Raw genomic sequence first — 21109 nt, forward strand, 5'->3', positions numbered from 1 at the left:
CTCGATTTTGTGGAGCTTCATGGAAATATTGCCTTTAACTTGTGCCTTTGCCTTCCAGACAAGGCTGGGTTTGGAAATAACTTCACCACAGTGGACAACAAATCCTCCGCCCAAAATGTGGAAGGCATTATCGTCAGTGCCATGTTTAAATCCCTCATCACCCGCTGTGCCTCCACCACACACGAACTGCACAGTCCTGAGAATCTGGTGAGAAGCTCTCCTCTCCTTCCCACGGAGCTGTCAGCCTCTGCTCTGAGAAAATTGCTCACATCGTGGCCATGAGGAAGAGAAGTTGAAGTCTTAATGCTGAGATATCATTTCCTTGAATGTTCCCAGTAAATCACAGTGGGGCCTTATCCATGCTTGCTTTTCCTTGTTCCTCCTTATCTTATTATCTCATCTGCAGATTGACGTATCTTCATTGTTCATCTCAAAGGTTGTAGTGTCTGGTGAAATTGTTGCAAGGTATTTTGAGTCCTTCAAAAGAAGATACAAGAGCACAGTTTATTGGTTCATGAAATCTAAAAGATGATATACCAAGCATTACTTGAAACCATACTTACTTTAAAAATTAATGCAAACATGCTGCTGAAATTTGTTTTGTTTTCTTTAATTGAGCCCTGTGATATTTTAGATCACATTAGATCTCCCTAAAGGAGAGTGTTAATTAAACCACTTAAGCCACTAGTAGTGTAGAGAGGAGGAGAATCCGGCTATAAAAGGTTAGTATTTGACTCCTCCCAGGGCCAGTCAAATACTGGAGGCTACCCAGGTCTCAATTATTAGTCTACAGCTATTATTTCATATGGTGCTCTCCACTGCATGCTTGGATTTGTGCATTCTCTGTTGTTTGGAACTCTTTTGTTTTTGCGGGGGTCTTGCACCTTCCAACCTTCCATAAAGGAGCTACTAAAGAGCAGAGTGAAGGGCATAGGGCCCTGATACCCACAAGCCCCAAGGATACACGCTCTTTCTATTATCCTTAAGGTTCCTGCCTTCTATATTCCTAAAAATCACAGGTATAAATTTCCCACCAGTGTTAGGTTTATGAAAGCAAAAGCTATCAAAGTGTGTGTGTGTGTGTGTGTGTGTGTGTGTTTTTAAACACCTCTGCAACCTGCTTTCCCATGAACTTTCCTAAAGCAAAGAATACAGTAACTACCCTTTTAAAGAAGGAAGAGAGAGGAAGGAAATGTTGGTGGTGGTGCAAAGCTTAATATCTTAATAAAAATCTTGTGTATGTTTTTAAAAGTTGATTTATCAACATCTGAGTTTTAATTAAACTCAAAATTTGAGTTCTAATAGTATTGAATTCAGAGTCAAGTTCACACTCAAAGTGGCTACAACATACATATTATTTGATTAATGTGTCCAACAAAATTTACCGTGTTTTGGTTAATCAGGCTTTGTTAGAAGTATCTAGAGAACATAAACATTTTGTCATAATCAGAAAATTTAAAGAAGCAGAGCAGGGACTGAAATCTCTAAACAAATTCTGACTACCTTTTATTTGCAGGCATCTCTCTGGATCTCTTTAAAGTTGAGAGACGAAAAGCTTATAAGTCTAATGACTAAAAATATAAATTGATGTCTTTCTTATAATACAGCCAGCCTCCTGAATATGCATCTTGCTTAGTAACCATGCTTTTTCATGCTAAGAATGACTGTCAAGGTCCTTGGTAAGGTTCCAAAGGAGCAATGCTGAGGGAATATACTGTAAGTTTCAACAGTGGTAATTATGTGTCTTTATCATTCCAGTGCTTCTCTAAACCTAAGGAATTGCCTTCTCCCTCTCTTTCTATGAAAACTAATCGTACCACTGTCTTTCTTTCCCCCAAACTCTCTTCTTGTTTTCAAACAGGGATTATATTGTGACATCCGTCAGCTGGTCCAGTTCATCAAAGAAGCTCATGGTAATGTCTTCAGGAGAGTGGCTCTTAGTGCTTTGCTTGACAGTGCTGAGAAGTTAGCACCAGGGAAAAAAGTGGAAGAGAATGAACAGGAACCTAAGCCTGCAGGCAGTAAAAGGTTGGCACTGGATTTCTCTGAATAAGGGTGTTTGCTTGTGTGAGTAGAATATTGTCTTCAGTTGTACTGTCCATATGCTCTGGATGTGGCAGATCTTCAATGCAGAGGTGGTAATAAGTTCTATCACTGATGTGGTTGAGCTGTGGCTTGGAAAACGGATGAGTTACTATTAAATATATTGCCACCTCTATGAGAATTAGAGTTCACTTGTTTCCACACTTTCATATACTTGAACTTCACTTCATAAGTTTTCACTATATGGTAAAATAACTATGTATGTTTTAGACTTTTCTACATGGCTAGAAAGGAAAAGCAATTACTGAGACTTTATCACCATATCAGTAAGTGATACTCTAAATGTGGCAAAAGACATATTGCTATGTATCCATATGTAGTTTATCCTACTAGTAAACATACATTTGTTTTATGCCTATTGTATACTAAATACCATTTACAAAGATTAAAAGAAACTCCTAAACTTAAAATCCTGCTTTCAGTTAATGACCGTTTGCAATAATACTGGTATTGGTAAGCAATAAGGCAGAATGAGGTCATAAATTCTATATAACACAAACTCATGGTGACATGAGTATGTAGCATGTGTATAACAGATGTTTTGCTTCATAGAAGGTCTGAAGTATTAAGAGGTGGTGTCTTGTTCTGTTGTGATTGTTGAAATGTGTCCATCTGCATAGGTCAGAGGCAGGAAGCATTGTGGATAAAGGCCAGGTGTCCTCTGCCCCTGAGGAATGTCGCAGCTTCATGTCTGGTCGCCCCTCACAGACTCCAGAGCAGTAAGTAACATGTTATCATCCCCAATGCAGAGGTTTAGGCACTTCACACTGGAAGAAATTCTGTTTTCTAAACTGCTGTTTGATTTGGTTTTTTTTTTGTTTTTGTTTTTGTTTTTTTTTTGCGGAGGGTGTTGGTTTGTTTTTCATTTCCTTTGAAACTGGCCTCGTTTCTGTCCTACACTTTTTATTTCCAATGCTACTAATTTCTCCAGGCGAGGTCAAATAACCAGCCTTGTGCCTAGAGAAAGCCTCCCTAATTGCCTTTTCCATCTCGTTCCTTCCCACTTCTGACTTTCATGCACACTGCTACTGATACATCTTTTAAAATAACATGTATATCAAGTGGGGTGACAGTGTCATCCGCTTTCATGCTTAAAATCACTTGCGATTTTTTCTTTTTAATGCATGAGTGGCTGTCAATGTGCTCAACAAAGCTTTTGCTCAGTTTTAGCTGACATATGGGTTCTACTCCATTGCACTGAGGTCCTGCCCTAAGATTCATTCCAACATCAGCTGCTCTTCACTGTTCATAATGACAAAAGCATCTTTAAATTTATGCCCCCAGGAAATGTAAGGGTTACTGTAAACATTGATTATAAAGCCAACTTCAATGCAAGACACATTTGTTTTCATTTTTATTTATTTGCCCACAATATTTTTTAAATGTACATCATTTTATATTCATCATTTTGTTTTTCTAACCCTTGTTCAGTATTAAGTAGTTGTTTTTCCAGTAATTCTACAGAATATCCTAGGTATTATGGTATCCTTTCTCCATAGTCAAGTAAATCAAAGGTAAGAAACAAATAACCACCTAATAAGAATTTAGTAATCCCTAAAGAGCAAATAAAATCTTCAAGTACCAAAGTCTGCACAGTTGTTGTAGTACTTCAAAATCGGACTTCCCCTATTGGTAGATAAACGTAAGGAGAAGGTAGATCAAATTCACAGGTCCAGGGACTATGTGAATTATTGCTTACCATTGTCACTCCAGAACCAAGATGGAGCTTGGCCCATGAGAGGCATTTAATATATATTTTAAGAATGAATGATTCAATTGATCAATAAAAGGGCAAAATTCATCATATAATCATTAAGATTTTGATCTCTTAATTTCCTTTCTCAAAATTAAGTTTTAGTTTCTCTTTTAAGAAAACCCTTAAGGACATGGTAAAAGTCCAAATATAAACTCTGTCAGGGGGAAAAAATCAATATGAATGAGATGTTCCATGGATGAATATCTAGTTTATAACCCCTATCCATAGAAGATCTGCCCCAAAGAGGACAGAAGATTTTTGTCCCCAAATAACACCCATAACTATTGAGCTAATCTGATCAATGAGAATGATCTAAAAGGTAAATTGGATTTAAAAATAAAACCATCTACATTTAGATGTGATTACATTTTTTAGATTCCAAAATATTCTCTTTGTTCCGAGTTCCTTTGTGAATACCACCCAATTTCTCAGCATTTAAAACATGTCTGTTCTTTCTTCTTGAATGAAGACACATGTTTTAATATGCCCCTACATAAACACTTCACTTTGGAGGAATGTCATAAAATATTAAGTGTGGAATTTGTCTGTGACTCAAGGTGGCCCAGGAGTGAGCATGCCAGACTTCCTCTGTTTAGCTGGGGAAAAGGTGAGCGCTTACTCTGGATGATCCTGACTCCTCCTCCATCCTGTTTCTCTTTTTTTACCAATCCTTCTTGACCTGACTCATCTTCTTCTTCCTTAAATAATAGTCTCATTAACTGATTAGTACAGAAAGTGGATTTTATGTGCCTATTTTTCTCTAAACAAAGCTGATGTAGCATTTTCTTGAGAAGGTTGACAAATGACAGCCTCCCTGGATGTTCTCCCACTCAGACCATGTAGTGACACACTCATCGTTGTACCCTCATCCTCCCAAAATACAACAGTAGCCAAGAGGTCCAATTCTAGAAAACCAGTTTAAATGCATACCATATTTGATAAACAGATTATAAGAGTTGAGAATAAGAATTTAAAAGTATTTAGTACGCTGATGACATTTGGAAAGATAAAATCTGAATTTTCAATGTAAATAGCTCCAGAAAATGAATGCTTTACAATATTGTCAAAGTTGAGTTCAATTTGGGATTCAGCCTCAAAGCTTATAAGCAAATAATTATTAAAACCCCATAAATAAATTTCATCATGTTATTAGAATTTTTCTATAACCTTTTCTTTCTGAACTACTAAAGCAATACATGCTGCTCATGATGACAGATGTGGAAAACACAAAAAAGCATCAAGAAAAAGTAGTTTAAGGGTTGGGGTTGTGGCTCAGAAGTAGAGCGCTCGCCTTGCATACATGAAGCACTTGGGTTTGATCCTTAGCACCATATAAAATAAAATATTGTGTCCACCTATAACTAAAAAATAAATATTAAAAAAAGAAAAAAATAACTTAAAATCAAAATACCACCAACTAAAGATAACAAAATTTTTGGTGCATTATATTGGGTATGTCTTTGAGTGTGCTTACACACAAACTCATACCCAGATGTATATTATCCTGTTATTTTTTCTATTTATAATTTTATGCTTTTAGTTATCAGTTATGATATACTAATTTTTAAATCAAGCACTTTGTGGTTATAATAATTAGAAAAACAATCTTTGGAGAAAATAAAAAATTTTAGTTAATTTATTAAGGAATTCTATGTAAGAATAACTTTAGTGATAATGAGTGCATTGTCCTAGTTTTTTAAATTCAAACTCATAATTTTACATTATGAAGGTGTTTTCATGGATAAGCCATTCAGTAACTGCCTTCAAACTTCACAAGGTATCACATACATTGCCCATAGCAGTAATCTTCTAAATTAAGATTTTAATGACTAAAGAGAATATCACAATATGGAAGTCTCATAATTTATTCAACTATTTCTCTGCAGCTAATCATTTATATTGTTTCCACTTTTTAAATGTTGACCAATAGTGTATCTTCAACTAAGTATGCTGTTCCATTATTTCCTTGGGATTACTTCCTGGAAACTGAATTTCTCTGTCAAAGGTGTGGATATAGGTTTTGAAAAGCATATTACCAAGTTATCTTCCAGAAATATGTAGCCATTCTTACCTTACCACTGGCAGTATATGATAGTAACCATAACTTTCTCTCCCCTATCCCTATTCTATGCCAATTTGGTAAGTGAAAATAGAAATTTCATTTCAGCTGGCTTTATTATTATTATTATTATTATTATTATTATTATTATTCCTGCTGAGTTTAAACTCTGCATATTATTGGCCACTTGCCCTAATAAAAAATCTCCTTGCAGATGTCCTACTGAGTTGGGCTTATTTTTTACTTTTAAACTCTACCTATGTCTTTTTGACTTATTGATAGTAGGATGATGTATCTCCTGGGTATGGTGATCATACTTTCTTCATTTGTTCACTCAATCACATAAATATATTTTGTGAGAACAACTAGTGTCAGGTGTAAGGATTGGGGAGTGAGGAACCGTACTGCAGAAGCCCCAGGGAGTTTAAAAAGCTAAATGTTTACTGACATTTTAAGTGCTTCTTCTATTATGACTCACACTGCAGGTGAATACCTGCAATAATATTTAGTCTTTTTTATTAAGGTTAGAAGAAAATGACCACCTCCACCTGATAGCTGAGACATGACTGTTTTCAAGAAGAGCTCAGAGTCAACCTTGGGCCTCCTCCCATTCTGACTCCCACTCTTCCCACACCCAGCCTGTCAAAGAGCTTTCTGCATAATTTGCCTAAATATCATCAGCAAGAGGTTGAAAGTAATTTAGGAGAATTTCACATGCACTGCCAGGCATTTAACCCTATCCTCTGCTTGCTTACAGCGATGAACAAATGCAAGGGGGCAACCTGGGGCGGAAAGATTTCTGGCGCAAGATGTTCAAATCACAGAGTGCAGCAAGTGACACCAGCAGCCAGTCTGAGCAGGACACCTCAGAATGCACCACTGCCCACTCAGGGAACACCTCCGACAGGCGTGCCCGCTCACGGTCCCGCAGAATTTCCCTCCGGAAGAAGCTTAAACTCCCCATAGGTAAAAGTATGTCTGTATTTACTTATGGATTCTCTTGTTAACTACCATGTCATCAAATCAACTTACCATCAAAACAGAGCAGTGCATGGTGGGGTACTGAAAAGGAAAGGTGTCAGCTCCCAAGGCCCAGGCTTACTGCTTCATCCACTCATTCACCAAATCACTCTTATATTTTTCTGCAGTTATTTTTCAAGTCCCTACTATGTGCCTATACTGTGTGCAAACACTATTCTGGGTATCAGCGATTAGATAGTAAGCAAAACACACATTCCTCTGACTGCTGAACTTGCTATCAGACAAGAGCCACTGTCACTAAAGCAGATAACGATTCAACTAAGTATAGCTGCAAACTATGAATTTTATGAAGAAAATATACATAGCACTATGAAAGCCTGCAGCAATGAGACCTGACCTAAAGGAAGAGAGGAGGCAGGAGGCAGGGAAGACTAGAGGCAGTGACATCAAGATCTATAGAATACTTAAAGAAGAAGTGATACTATGTGCAAAAATAATAGGATGAAGGGAATTGAGGAACTGAAACAAGGGAAGAATAGCTGCCTTGCAATGGGACCAGGGAACATGGCACCTTGCAGGTTAGGTTGGCTCTTCATCCTGGAGTCTGGATAACCAAGTGGGTTGTTGAGCAAGAGAGTAACACAAGCATATAAACATTTTCTAAAAGATCACAGCATGGAAATCATCCTGGAGGGAACATTAGAAGAGACCAGATGGAGAGCTGCCTAGTAGTCTAGGTATAAGTAAATGGACACTTGGGCTGGTTGACTACTTTAAGTAGACAGAGAGAAGTGGGCAGATTGGAGAGGTATTTAGGAGGTAAAATGAATAGGCTTTAAAGAGAGATGTGAAATTTGTCAGGGACAAGTGGACAGATTATGATTTCATTCACTGGAGAGGACCAGGTTCTTTTTGTCCTGGTCTTGCCTGCTTATGTAATTTTATAGTCCAACACTGAACATTTTGATTCAAAGCACACACACTGGAAACAACTTGTTTTGCTTCTATTTATATCAAAGCCATGTAACTTTCATTGCTTGTTGAGCACATGCTGGCATTTCTGCTTAATCCATTTGAGAGCAAATGCTGTAACAGTCTAATCTTTTTTAAAAAAAATTATTAAATAGGAAACTGGCTGAAACGATCCTCCCTCTCGGGCCTGGCAGATGGTGTGGAGGACCTCCTGGACATCAGCTCTGTGGACCGCCTGTCTTTCATCAGGCAAAGCTCCAAGGTAAACAGGACGTTACTTGTGTAAGTGAAAACTGAAGTCACAAAATGATAGAAAAATGTCAGGGCTAAGAAATGCTAAACACCTGGAGGGGCCAAATGAGGAAGAGTTAAGGGACTATTGAATAAATTTTGGAAATTTTAATGAGCAATGGAAAATTTAAATGTTTAGGTAGTAGACTATTCTAGGAAGAGAAAAAAGGGAAAGTGCAGCAAAAATTATATAAAATGATAATGCAGATATAGAGATGTAGATAGGCATCATTTCCCAGCTGTTTTAAATTTAAACACATCTGACATTTTTGGCATCCCAAGTTCATTTCCAGGGAGGCAGTAACTCTATAGTGATTCCTTGCATTTATCAAATACATACACATGCACATGCACATCATTCATTCCCCTTACACTACCTTTGGGACGATCTTGACCATTCTCTCTGTTGCAAAAGATAGTCAGGGTGCCTTTTCTCACTGTTTCTTCATACTACTGTTGCACATTATAGTAGCTTTTGACTTGGAATGACTCTCAGTGAAATTAATTTTTAGTAGAGTCTTCCCTGTGGATTATTCATATCCAAGAAACTTACATACCTGCTTATCAGTATATGATGAGTTACCTTTCCTTTATTTACCAATTATTTTCTTACATTCTTTCTTTTTTTAAATCTCACTAAAACCTGTTTCTCCTATTTAGTGTTTTAGAAGTAATATATTAAAATTATAAAAAGAATATAGCAATATTACAGAACATTGAGGAAATACATTTACATTTCTTATTTTACACTATTTTTGCTAAGAAAAAAATGGCCAAATATTTGGGAGTCTGGATGGCCCACAGCTTTCTTTGTAGGCTCAAAATTTTGAGGACTCAGTTTATAGACAAGATCAAGAACAGATTTTAATGCTTAGAAAGTTAAATATATATGCATATTCATTAGAGTGAACTCTTTAAATTTATTTAAAATTTTGAAGTATTTTTTTCACTATTTTTCACTTTGGTCTGATTTTCAACTCTGGTGGTGTTTGTAAAAGATGAATTTGTGCTACTTTTCATGAATTTGAATTTTCACTTCATCAGAATTTAATTCTAAGAGTATCTGAGGTGTTTACCAGGTTATTTTCAAGGTGCCCAATTATTCAGCTTTCTATCTCTGACCTGGAATCTCTCTTCGACAAGCAGTTTCGGTGATATCTTTTTTGGTATATAGCAATAAACTATAGTGACAAAACTAGACATGGAAGTCAGAGAAGAGAGCAATCTTCATATTCTAAACAACCGATGTTTAAAATCAAGGATTAGTTTAACCCAGAAATTTGCCAATGAATTTGGTTGTTGGACTACTTTCCTTTTCTTCTCAGGTCAAATTCACCAGTGCTGTAAAGCTTTCAGAAAGTGGGCCAGGAAGTGGAATGGAAAATGGAAGAGAAGAGGAGGATAATTTCTTCAAACGTCTTGGTAAATGTCATGCAGCCTAAGAATTCCATTCAACTTTCATCACATAGAATAAAAAATTTGTTTAAATAAAATGGTTCATTTTCTTTTCAATTTTAACTTCTGAAATTCTTTATTTGAGATTGTTTTTTTTTTTTAAATGGTCATTTTCTATTACCAATGGCGTTTCATTCATTTGCTTCTTTCACATGTATTTTACTACTATGTGTAGCTTCTCTATCAATTTGGTTGAAAAGACATTTATAGAAGCCTTGCTACATTCCTCACTCCCTGTGGGCACTGAGTTTGTGAAGAATAAGACAGAGATTCTTCTGCTGCTCTATTCCTTATTAAAATCTTAGAGAACTTTTATCGTCACATTACTTACATGGGAATCCTGCTCATGACATCCCTGACAGGTGGCCAACCACCCTCTGCACACTTCCACTGAGGGGGAATTTATAACTTAACAGGGCAATCTGTTCAGAGCTAAACAACTTTAATTATTAGGAAAATTTTCCTTACCTTCTGAAAATATATTTATCCTTAAACTTGATTCCTATGACTAGTAACAATGTACATATCTGAAACACAGTTTCTTTCTGCCTGTCTGGAAAGCAAAAGAGTAATATCTGAGATTCCTAACTAGCATAATTTATGTGCTTTTGACTGGCAAAGGAATATAGCTTATACATCACTGCTTCTTGTCTATGATCTCTGGCTTGTTAAAAATTAAAAAAAAAAAGATATTCTGTGAGATAATTTCTTTGGACTCTCCTAGTACAAGTAACTCCAGCTGTTCTAAATGAACCAAAACAACATTATCTGCTAATCTAAGAACATTGTATTTTTCAACAATCTTATCCATGTGAACATCTTTCCCTCTGAGTCTGCCCTCCCTCCCTTCCTTCCTACTCTGTTCCCTTCCTTCTTTCCTTCGTTTCTTCCAAATCTAGGCATATAAACAATCCCTCTGCATCCATTTGAGATGTATTGTCCTTTTCTCATTTATTATTTTAACCACATAATTTCTTTGTTTTGTTTTTTATTAACCCTTATTAAAGAAAACAAATGTCAAACATTCTTATCCTCAATTTAAATGTAGTACTTGAAATTCATTTAGTTGAGATAAATTGCCAATAGAATTTTCTTTTTTAATTTTAATTTTATTCTAATTACATCCCTCACAGGTGGCCAGCCACCCTCTGCACACTTCCACTGAGGGGGAGTTTATAACTTAACAAGGCAACCTGTTTCAGATTTATTTATTGGACTCTCATAGTACAAGTAACTCCAGTTTCTTTCTGTAACTCTCAGTTTCTTTCTGCCTGTCTAGAAAGCAAAAGAGTAATATCTGAAACAGGTTGCCTTATTATTTCTTTCAACAAATAAAAAACATGTCTGGAGAACATTTGCTAGAATTGAGATGACATTCAGAGAGCTTCTTTTGTCTTCATATTCACTAAAATTATTTAAGAGATCAAATTGCCTATGTTTGTGGGAAGATATTTGGTTGATTAGAGCAACTGGTTTTGTTTTGTTTTGCTTTGTTTAAACACAAACAACAAATTCATTGCACATCTTCTATGTTCTCAGCTCTGCCATCACCTTCATGGGGGAAATGCTGCTTATTACAGGAAGGACCATTTAAAACATACCAAGCGCTCTTATCAGTATTAGAGATGCTCAGCAGCAAAGTGATCAGACCCTACAATTCAAGTAGTTAGGTAAACTCTGGATTTTCAGATGCCATGCATCATTGATTCCCAAAAGTCAGGATGAACTGAAACTAAGCATTTAAGGGGTACAGAGAAGGGAGGAGGAGTGGGAGAGGAGTTTTTGAGGCCATCTCTAAAGCTCTTTTTAAATCTGTGATGCATTCTCTTTTATTCCTTTGCAATGGCACAACTCCTATAGGTTGCCATAGTTTTGATGACCATCTTTCTCCCAACCAAGATGGTGGAAAAAGCAAAAATGTGGTGAATCTTGGAGCAATCCGACAAGGCATGAGACGCTTCCAGTTTCTGTTAAACTGCTGTGAGCCAGGGACAATACCTGATGCATCCATCCTGGCAGCTGCTTTGGATCTAGTAAGTTGTTGGAAGATTTTGTTCACCCTCGTTCCGATTAATACTGTTACTGGAGGTAAACCTGAGTTGCCAAAACCCAATGCTTAATTGTGGGGGGTTTGTTTTTATTTTGTTTTTCCCCTCAGAATTAATGACAACAACAAGAAGAAAGGTAGTGAGGTGAGAGAAGAAGACAAAGAAGGAAATAATCATAATAAACATGTTCTGGGAAGCAGAATGTATCATAAAACAATTAAAAATTATGTGAGGGATCTAAGTCAGAATACCTGAGTTAAAATTGCTCTGAACATTTGTAAAATGAGAGTAAAAGTCATAGTAGAACTATATTTACCTCCTGGGGCTGAAGCTAAGGTTAAATGAGAAATTAGATGGAAGATCCTCATCACAATGCCTGAAATATGATAACTACAGTAAAGTAGATTATTATTATATTATTTGTCTTGTGTGTTGTTTTTTATATGAGTACTTTAGACTCTCTAAAGCTTGGTTTTGTTACCTATCAATTAGAAAACATAAATCAAGGATTACTTAAAAATGAATTGTAGAACACTTAGAATAGTGTAAAGTATTTGTGTTAGTTAGGTTTTCATCACTGTGACTAAAATACTCTACAAAAACAACTTAAAGGAAGAGAAGTTTATTTTGGCTCACAGTATCAGAGGTTCAGTCCATGGTTAGCCAATTCCATTGCTCTAGGCCTGAAATGAGATGGAGCATCGTGGCTGAAGGGTATAGAGAAAGAAAACTGTGCACCTCAGAAAGCAAGAGGAAGGGCCTGCAGGAAAGATGCACCCTTTTAGGGTACAACCCCAGTGACCCACCTCTTCCAGCCACTCCTTTAAATCATGCATGATGTGTTTCTAAAGGAGCAGATCAAAATAAACAAGTGGAAAAATTCACAAGGACAATTAAATATTGAAAAAAATGATATTAATAACCTGTTCCCTGAAAATACTGAAAGTCAGTCAAGTATGCCTCATCTTACTTATACTAAAGAAATGCCTTGTCAATTTGTGATTTGGAAAAGTAAGATGATAATAATGCTTATTAAATATTCATAAATCCCTATTCTATAACTGTTAGATTTGCAATGGTTATAAAGTATCGATAAGGGTATAAAATAGCAGACACCACAACACAGGGTTGGCAGTAGTGTGAGCACAGGATTTGATCAAGGAACAGAAGAAGCCTTAGTCTTACAGGGTGGGGAGGGTAGAGCAATGACACTGAATGGAGCTCTCTCTGGCCCCTCCCTGAGTAGACAGTCATTCTGAACTGTGTGTCATTGCAGGGCTGGGGCAGTTTTCTACATATCAAATATACCAAATGATAGAGGTAGTAGGCTTTAAAAGTCTGTAGTCAATTGTTATATCAAGATACTCATGATATAATAATTAACTCAACAGCTGTCTTCTGTGCTAGGCATGGTGCGAAGTTGTTCATGATAATGCAACAAAACCCAGATGGAGAGCTTCACTTTATTTTTCACGTTTCCCATTGAAGATTATATTTGTAAAAGGATCTGTTTTCCAGTCTTCATAGTGCACAACATTCCAAGGTTGATACACATGAATGACCAATATTTATTATATGCTTCCTATATTTCCAGAAGAAAAAGAAAAAGATTGAAGGTCAGAAAGACCAACTAATAGTCCAAGGTTACAAAGCCATTAAAGATAGAGTCCGACTGGAACCTAGGTCTGTCTTCATAGGCCCGTAGTTTGCATTCTACCATGCTGACTCTTGCTAAAATATTATGAGAGATCACTCTAAAACATTCAAAAATAATAAACCCCATATTTTATACCCACTAGTTTGAATGTGGTTAAGAATATAAAGCTGACAGAAGCTAGTTGAACAGTTGTTAAATACACAATAACAATGGTGTATTGCCACTTTACAGACAGTTGAAGCTGAAATGCTCCAAAGATACTATCATATCTCTCTTTGTCTGTATCCTGCAATCATAGCTACCTTTGGAAAATTTTAAGACAAACAAGGCATCAAATTTCTCAGGCAACTGTCTAATAAGATTAAGGGAAAATATTACAACAAATCATTTTATTTCAACTTGTTGAAAAACTGAGTGAAAAACAACCATACCAATTGGAAAATCATGACATAATAGTATTTGACAACTGTTCATCAAATAAGCACCTGATGAGATTTGACAGATTGCCCTTCACTCACTGGAAAGGTCTAGGCCTTCCAAAGATCTTGAGCTGAAATCTGCACATAAATATATCATGCAGTGTTAGGGACTCTACCAAGCAGATCTTTTCATTAACATGTTCTCCACATGAGAGAATAAAAGCTCTGAAAGTTAAGGTGAATTTGCTCAAGGTCATATGTTAGTTGATGCTAAAACTGGGATCAGAGAAAAACCCTCTGATTCCATTCAGGGCTCTGGGCAACACCACATGCATATTTAATTGAATCAGAATGAGTTTCTATAGACACATTGAAAATACCCTTAAATGTATAAGACCTCCTGTAACAAAGAAAACGGTGAATGATTTTTAATGGTTCAAAAAAACATTTGATTCCTTACACATGATATTCCTTATCATGTGTAAATACATTGTATATTCACCATAGGAAAATATAAGAGATTTTCAATTTTAAAGATTCACACAACACATTCATTCTCTAAATCAGTGATTCTTAACATTTGGAGACATAGATTCTTTTAGAATTGGATGAAAGTTATGGATATTCTCCCGAGAAAAGCACACTTAGAGACAAAATTTAGCATATGGTATCAGAAAATTCATAGACGCCCGTCCCCAAATCATCCACAAAACAAAAACATGTTAAGAACTTCTCCTCAATAAATGCATTATCACTGGCAAAAAAGGGACTCTTTCATCCAGTAATTGGAATTACTTTGTTAACACTCCCTAGTGATGTAAAAACAGAAGGAAGCCTTTCATAATCCCTTCATACAGGGGAAGCTTTCAGGGTTTATATAAGATATCTGGGCCCAGAAGAAACATAAGACCTGTAACAAAGAGAACAACACACTTAGAGATTTGAAAAATAATCCCAGTAGAACGAATTAATACTGGCTTCTGAATAGAGATTATTTTAAAGTGAACATTAAGGAATAGCTTGATAATCAAACCTTTGGGTGTTGGGATTTCTTTCCCTCTCATCAAAACAATTCTGGCTTCCAACTGGGATACTCTTTATTTTCCAAAGAGTTTTTTTACAGGAGTTTCCAGGCACACTGTATTCCTGCTAGAGCATGACTTCTGCCATTTGATTAAACTGGAAACCACAAAAAACTTAAAATTTATTTTAATTCACCAAACATGACTGTGACTAGTTGCTAGACCTCTAGATTTTCCTTATCCCTTTCCTGTGGAACCTACTCTTGTCCTGTTTGATCTCATCAAGCTCATAAATCTCATGGTAAGAAACAAAGTACAGAGAATTTTGATGGTTATAAGCAGTATCTCCTGAGCTTCAAGGTATTTTCTGATCCCTGTAGATGTTCATTGATGGAGTAGCCTACCTTGGGAAATTATGAGCGCTTTGCATCAGACTGGATTTGTTGGGAACATATGTGCAGAGGGCCGAAGCAGTTGGTGGCTCGTAGGAGTTCCTTTCACACCTGAGAGTCTTTGATCCTAGGTTAAGGCCAAGCAGTAAACATAGTTCAGAGGTCAAAATTCTGAAGGTCAGAATCAATCAAAGTTTAAAGAAGCTCCACTCTCAGGCAATAAGAGAAAACTCGATAGAACTGGCTAATTGAATAAAAGGTGTAGATGATGATGATGGTAGTGATGGTGGTGATGATGGTGGCAGTTGGTGGAGGCAGTGGTAGAGGTTAATAATAGTAACATTTTCACTGTACTTGACAATTTATAAAAAAATTTCATGTTCATTATCTTATTTATTGGTATGAAAGCAAAAAGATCAAGTTAGGATATGATTATTAAGTGAGGGAACACTTGGGATTGGTTTCCCAGCTATGAAAAATCGAAGAAAGTAAGGTCACTGGTAAATTCTGACAAGCAAGCAAGAGAAAGGAAAATGTAGCCATATGTCCTATGTGCTTGAATCAAACTTCATTTGTACAGCTGTGACACTATAGCTTGGACCTATTGATCTGAATTAGAAATTCCTCAGGGTTATTTTAAGTTTCATAAAATTCTTCTGCTAAAATGTTTTGTTTCCTCTCTCTTTGATTTCCCCTAATATCTGGTCCCTCTGCTTCCTGTCTTTCAGGAATGCCTCAGTTTCTGAGTATGCTTTAGGTTTCCCAGTACACTTATAGTTGTACTCATATATGTGTAATATAGATTGATATGATGTAGAAATATATATAGATGTACACATAGAAAATATGTAGAGATAAGCAGATGAGGGTATAGATACAGATGTGTAGATAAATAGATAATATAGACATAGTTACTATTCTGCTAGTTCATCAAATAGAATTTAAGTGGGGAAGGAAACACCAAATGTGTCCTGTTAATCTTCATAGTCCAGTCCAACTTATCTCCCACCTCTCTTTTGTTAATTTTGTCTTGTCACTCTTATTTTTAAGTGTAGCTTAAATACAATTTTTGCATTATGACTTAATTTTTGTTTGAACACTTTTATAGTTTTATTTCCTTAATCATATAATTAAAATGTGATTTTTAAAAGATTGCAGTGTTCTTCAGAATTTGAAAGTATTAGTAGATGAAAGTAGTACTGGAAACTTCAGTGCTTAAAGTTTGACCAATCTGAATGGTTTTGGTTGTTTTAAATAATTATTTTATTGTTATTGATATAATTACTAAGTTTAAGGATAATTGGTTTAAGTCCAACACAGCTCTTCCTCATAATCTTTTTCAGTAATATGAATTATCAGTTGCAAATATTAAGGCATTTTTTAAAAAAAGATATAGGTGCTTTTAAAAGGTCTAATTTCACCTCTAGGCTTATATAATCTATAAGTACAAAAATACAAGAAAAAGTAAACAGTTCAAATGAAAGGAACTTCTGTTTTCTTTATATTTAAGTATTCTGTCCTTATGTATCCATTTGAATTTGTAACACATACAGTTATTTCTAGTTTTTGGTAATTTCTTATCATGAGTAATACTAATAATAATTTCAATTTGCTTAGTAGCAATTACATGAGTATGAAAATGTCAATAATTATAAAAGGAAAATATTAAAAAATAGAACTCCTTATTTTCTTTTTTTATTATTTTTTAGTTTTGGGTGGACACAAAAATCTTTATTTTTATGTGGTGCTGAGGATCGAACCCAGCACCCAGCGCATGCCAGGCGAGTGCATTACCGCTTGAGCCACCTCCCCAGCCCTAGAACTCCTTATTTTCTTAAAGTCCCTATATTTCCTTACTAATGATAAACCCGTACCTCCCAGAATACACTGCTCTTTGGAACTTTGTTTTAACCTTTTCTGTGTATTTTACTACATGAATATGTGTCCAATGACTATATTATTTTGTTTTGCTTTGTTTATCCTGATTTTGAAATTCATTTATATGAAGTCATACAATTATTTTTTTGTTCAGCATTGATCTTATTGAGACAGTGAGTATTAGTATATTATTTTTTACTAATGAATAGTATTTGTTTGAACATATCACAATTTACATATCCATTCTGTTAGAGATTTTTTTTTTTTAACAAATTGTCCATTTTCAATACCTCCATAAATATTGCACTTGGGCCTTAATTCATGATAGTTTTCTAAATACACATATAAGTGAAATTATTGATTCGTAATTTTTGCTCTACGATCCCAAAGTAATTGCAGCAATTCCATGCAGGTGTCAACAGTGTAATTGAAGTTCACATTTCTCTGTTTTATTGTTGACATTTATATTGTTCAGCATTTTTATTTTTACCAATCTAGTGGATTAAAGTAAAAAACTTTAGTTTATATTTCAGTCTGAAGTTTGAGGCATCTTTTCCTGGGTATGCTTATCATTACTGTTTTCACTTTTAAGGAAGAGTCCATTTATATCTTTAGTTCCTTCTTTCAAAGGAGAATTATTTGTCATTTGTTGTTAGTTTTAAGAATATGGATAAGTGTCAATACTAATTTATTTTTTGCACTTTACATGGCTTCATCTTCCAGTTTGTGGCTTTTCTTGTTTGTTCTTTGTGGAACATTTTAATCAAGAGAAGATTTTTTAATTTAAGATATTTTAATTCATTCAAATTTTCCTTTATGGGAATTCCCAAAGTAATAAAGTATTCCTATGTTCCTCTAAAAATCTTAAAATTTATCTTTTACACTGAAGTCTTTAACTGTAATGTACTATATAAATGGTATGAGGTAGGAATTCATTTTTTTTCTTTTTCATATGGAAAAACAATTACCCTAGCACAATACATTGACTAGTTTATGTATTCTTCTCTGATGTGCAGTACCCTCTTATGACAAGTTTTCATACAAGTATGGGTGTGGTTCCAGGTTTTGTTCTATTACATCCCACATCTATTCTGAATATCTACTTTATACTTAGAACTTTAAAGATAACAATGTAAGCTATTCTTGGCTCTTTGCTTTTCCATGTTAATTTTATAATTAGCTTGTCAGATTCTATAAAATAATTCTTAAATTTGTTCTCAGAATTGCATGGAGTCTACAGATAAATCTTTTTAAGAAGTTATATACATATTTAACTAGATGCAGTCTAAAATTAATGAATTTTTCTACTCTTCTCTCAAAAACTAGGAGAGTTCTAACTCCAACTGTTTTTAAGATTTAGTTCTTATTTTTGACATTCATACATTAGATATTATTTTATTGACTTGTAGGAAAATAATTCCAAAAATTTAATATACATTTTGTTTACTATTTCTCCTTGCTTCCCAGATGTTCTCTGTAAGACCAATTTCCTTCCAAAGTATACCTATTAGAACAGTCTTTAGTTATCAATTGTAACTCTCTCAGCTACAGTTGTCTAACGTGTCTTGATTTTGATCCCAACTTGAAGATCTTTTTGCTTGAATTGTATTTATAGACTGACAAAGATACTATTCTTTACTGGCTTAATTACCATTCCTTTATAGGTCATGTACTTACCCTGCTCTAGTAATCTTTAAGATCTTTTTCTTATTGCTCATATTTTACAGTTTCACTGCAATGTTTCTAGCATTTTTAAAATTTGTGGTTCATTAGACTTCTAAATCATCTATTTGGTGTATTATGTGTATTCTCTTCTAGAAATTGAAAATATATGATAGATTTTAATTTCTTCCATTTTTGATACCTTCTCTTTCATATTTTCTTCTGTCTCTATACTACTATCCTGGGTAATTTCCTCAGATATCTCTTCCACTTCACTTTTTCTCTTCTCAACTGTGTCTGATCCCATGTTTCCAAGGGCAATGTGCCCACCAGGCAGAATTTAGCAATGTCTGGAGGAATTTGGGGCTCTTGTAACCTGTACATGGCTACTGCCATCTAGTGGGTAGATGCCAAAAGCTCTGATAAACATCTCATAAAACATCATATACCACCCACACAAAATAATGATCTGACCCAAATCATCAATAGTATTGATGTTAGAAAAACCTGATCTAATCTGTGTTTTAGTCTCTCTGTTGAGTTTTAAATTCCAAGTACAGTACATTTTTTTTTATTTGTTAAAATTATGTTTTATTTTTGTTTTAAAGTTAACTTTGGTCAACTTTGATCATCTTAATTCCTCCAGCATATTTTTTATATTCACATTAATCTTTAAATGTACTTAACACATGCAGATTCCAATCACTGCAGTCTTTGTAAATTTGACTTCCCATAGTTTGTCTCCTCAGTCTTGTTCATAGTGGATTGTTTTCTTTTGTCTTGTTAATCTGAGGTTGCTCCTTGGAATTTTATCTGTGGGAATTCCTTATTGTCTGTATTAAGAGCAGTATTAGTCAATGGACCAGCAACAATAGCATTACCTGTAAGCCTGTTAGAAATGCAATTTTTCAGGTCCTGCAACAGATTTACTGGATCAGAATCTGTGCAGATGGGGCCAAGGAATCTCTTTTATCCATCTTCCCAAGTGACTTTACCATCATTTTTAAATTATTGGTCGAGGGGGCAGGTGGAGGAGGATGGAAGTAGTGCCTGTTCTTGCTTCAAACTTGTATGAGAATGTGAGATTTTGATTAGAAGTTTTCCATAAACGCTTTCCCCTCTTTTTTTGCCTCCTCTGTCTCTCCCTCTCTTATGCTCTATTCAGAGTCAATCTTAGTCAGATAAGACAGCTTCTGTGGAGGGTATATTTTTTCTCATCCATCTTCTGAGAGGGCTCCTACCTGAGGTCATAGCTTTGCACAGGAATTTTTGACCTCACCTCCCTATGTTTGGGCCTAGATATTTAGCTTGTGGCCCATTAAACACCCATGCTCTTGTCTCTGTATGGTCAACAGAAACCCTTAGGACAAAATATCTATGCTAGCTCATTTCCACCCCCATCCCAGAATTGCACTTTCTTGTACTTTTTATTCTTCAAAGTTCTTGTACATCACTCTAAAAACAAAGCAAATATCAAAATAAAGAATTTTTTGAATATTTTATTCAGTATTTTTAAAGTGTTTTAAACCAAAAGAAGTTCATCTTTGCACCTAATCTATTATATTTTCAGAAACAGGAGACCTCATTTCGTTTTTAAAATATTCAGAATATTACCATGATCTGAGTAGGTGTTAAAATGACTAGCCATCCAGATCATGGGCTAAACAATAATGCCTGCCTCCCGTCTGCACATAGCTACTGTAGAAATGAGCAGGGACAGTCCCTTGGCTTATGTGCCTGTTAGTTAATGATCTTAGTCAAGCAGAGAATTCAATACAAGCCAAGTAATAAATACTGACTCAGAAGCACATGCCCTCTAGCAAAGAAGGTCCCAATACATACTGAGACCCACAATAACTGCTTATTCCCATTGGCTTTAAATAAACAGATATCTTGTACCAGCTAGCCCTTTTAATTTTATTGTAAGGCAATAAAAAAATATGTAATTCCCCAGGGATGACCATAAAATATTTAGTCCTTAAAAACAGTTAGTTCCTGTCCAGTGTTATATGAGTTTTCAGGATCAGTCAAGGTTTCTTCTCACATAATAAGCTTAGATATAGTCCCTCAGGGAAAGGAATGCATTGCAATTATAACCTTCAATTAACCATCGTATCTTGCTAACAATATTTTCTAGGTCCCTAGGCAAAAGAAAGCACAGCTGCTTAGATTAGTATCCCAATTCTCTGCTTCACTTTCATAAAGGAAACATTCAATATACATAACAATCTTATAAAATTCATGGGGAAACGGCAAAGGAAGTCAAGGAAAGTAGATGGATGCTCAAAGTGTTTTAGGTGCAGAATATTAGAGAAATACAGACTGCATTAACAACATTCTCATGAATTCTTGTAATTTTAACTAGACAACTGTAACTATTGCAGAGAACACCTTACATAAGATGGAGTAAACCA

At 35.2% G+C, this 21109-nt stretch overlaps 1 protein-coding gene across 5 annotated transcripts in view; it reads left to right on the forward strand.

Moving 5' to 3' along the window:
• The window catches only part of Unc80 (unc-80 subunit of NALCN channel complex), a 184564-nt gene that overhangs the window by 45752 nt on the left and 117703 nt on the right, over window positions 1–21109 (forward strand). For 3 of the 5 annotated variants that reach the window (XM_077799344.1, XM_026403350.2, XM_026403351.2), the window contains exons 16-22: window positions 59–207; window positions 1862–2028; window positions 2724–2822; window positions 6676–6890; window positions 8027–8133; window positions 9488–9584; window positions 11478–11650. In XM_077799344.1, the coding sequence (XP_077655470.1) occupies window positions 59–207; window positions 1862–2028; window positions 2724–2822; window positions 6676–6890; window positions 8027–8133; window positions 9488–9584; window positions 11478–11650 (1007 nt within the window). The remainder of the gene's footprint in view (window positions 1–58; window positions 208–1861; window positions 2029–2723; window positions 2823–6675; window positions 6891–8026; window positions 8134–9487; window positions 9585–11477; window positions 11651–21109) is intronic. The other 2 variants (XM_077799345.1, XM_026403349.2) reach the window with 1 other exon arrangement.

The sequence above is a fragment of the Urocitellus parryii genome, chromosome 1 (genome assembly GCF_045843805.1).
Source record: "Urocitellus parryii isolate mUroPar1 chromosome 1, mUroPar1.hap1, whole genome shotgun sequence".
NCBI lineage: Eukaryota > Metazoa > Chordata > Mammalia > Rodentia > Sciuridae > Urocitellus > Urocitellus parryii.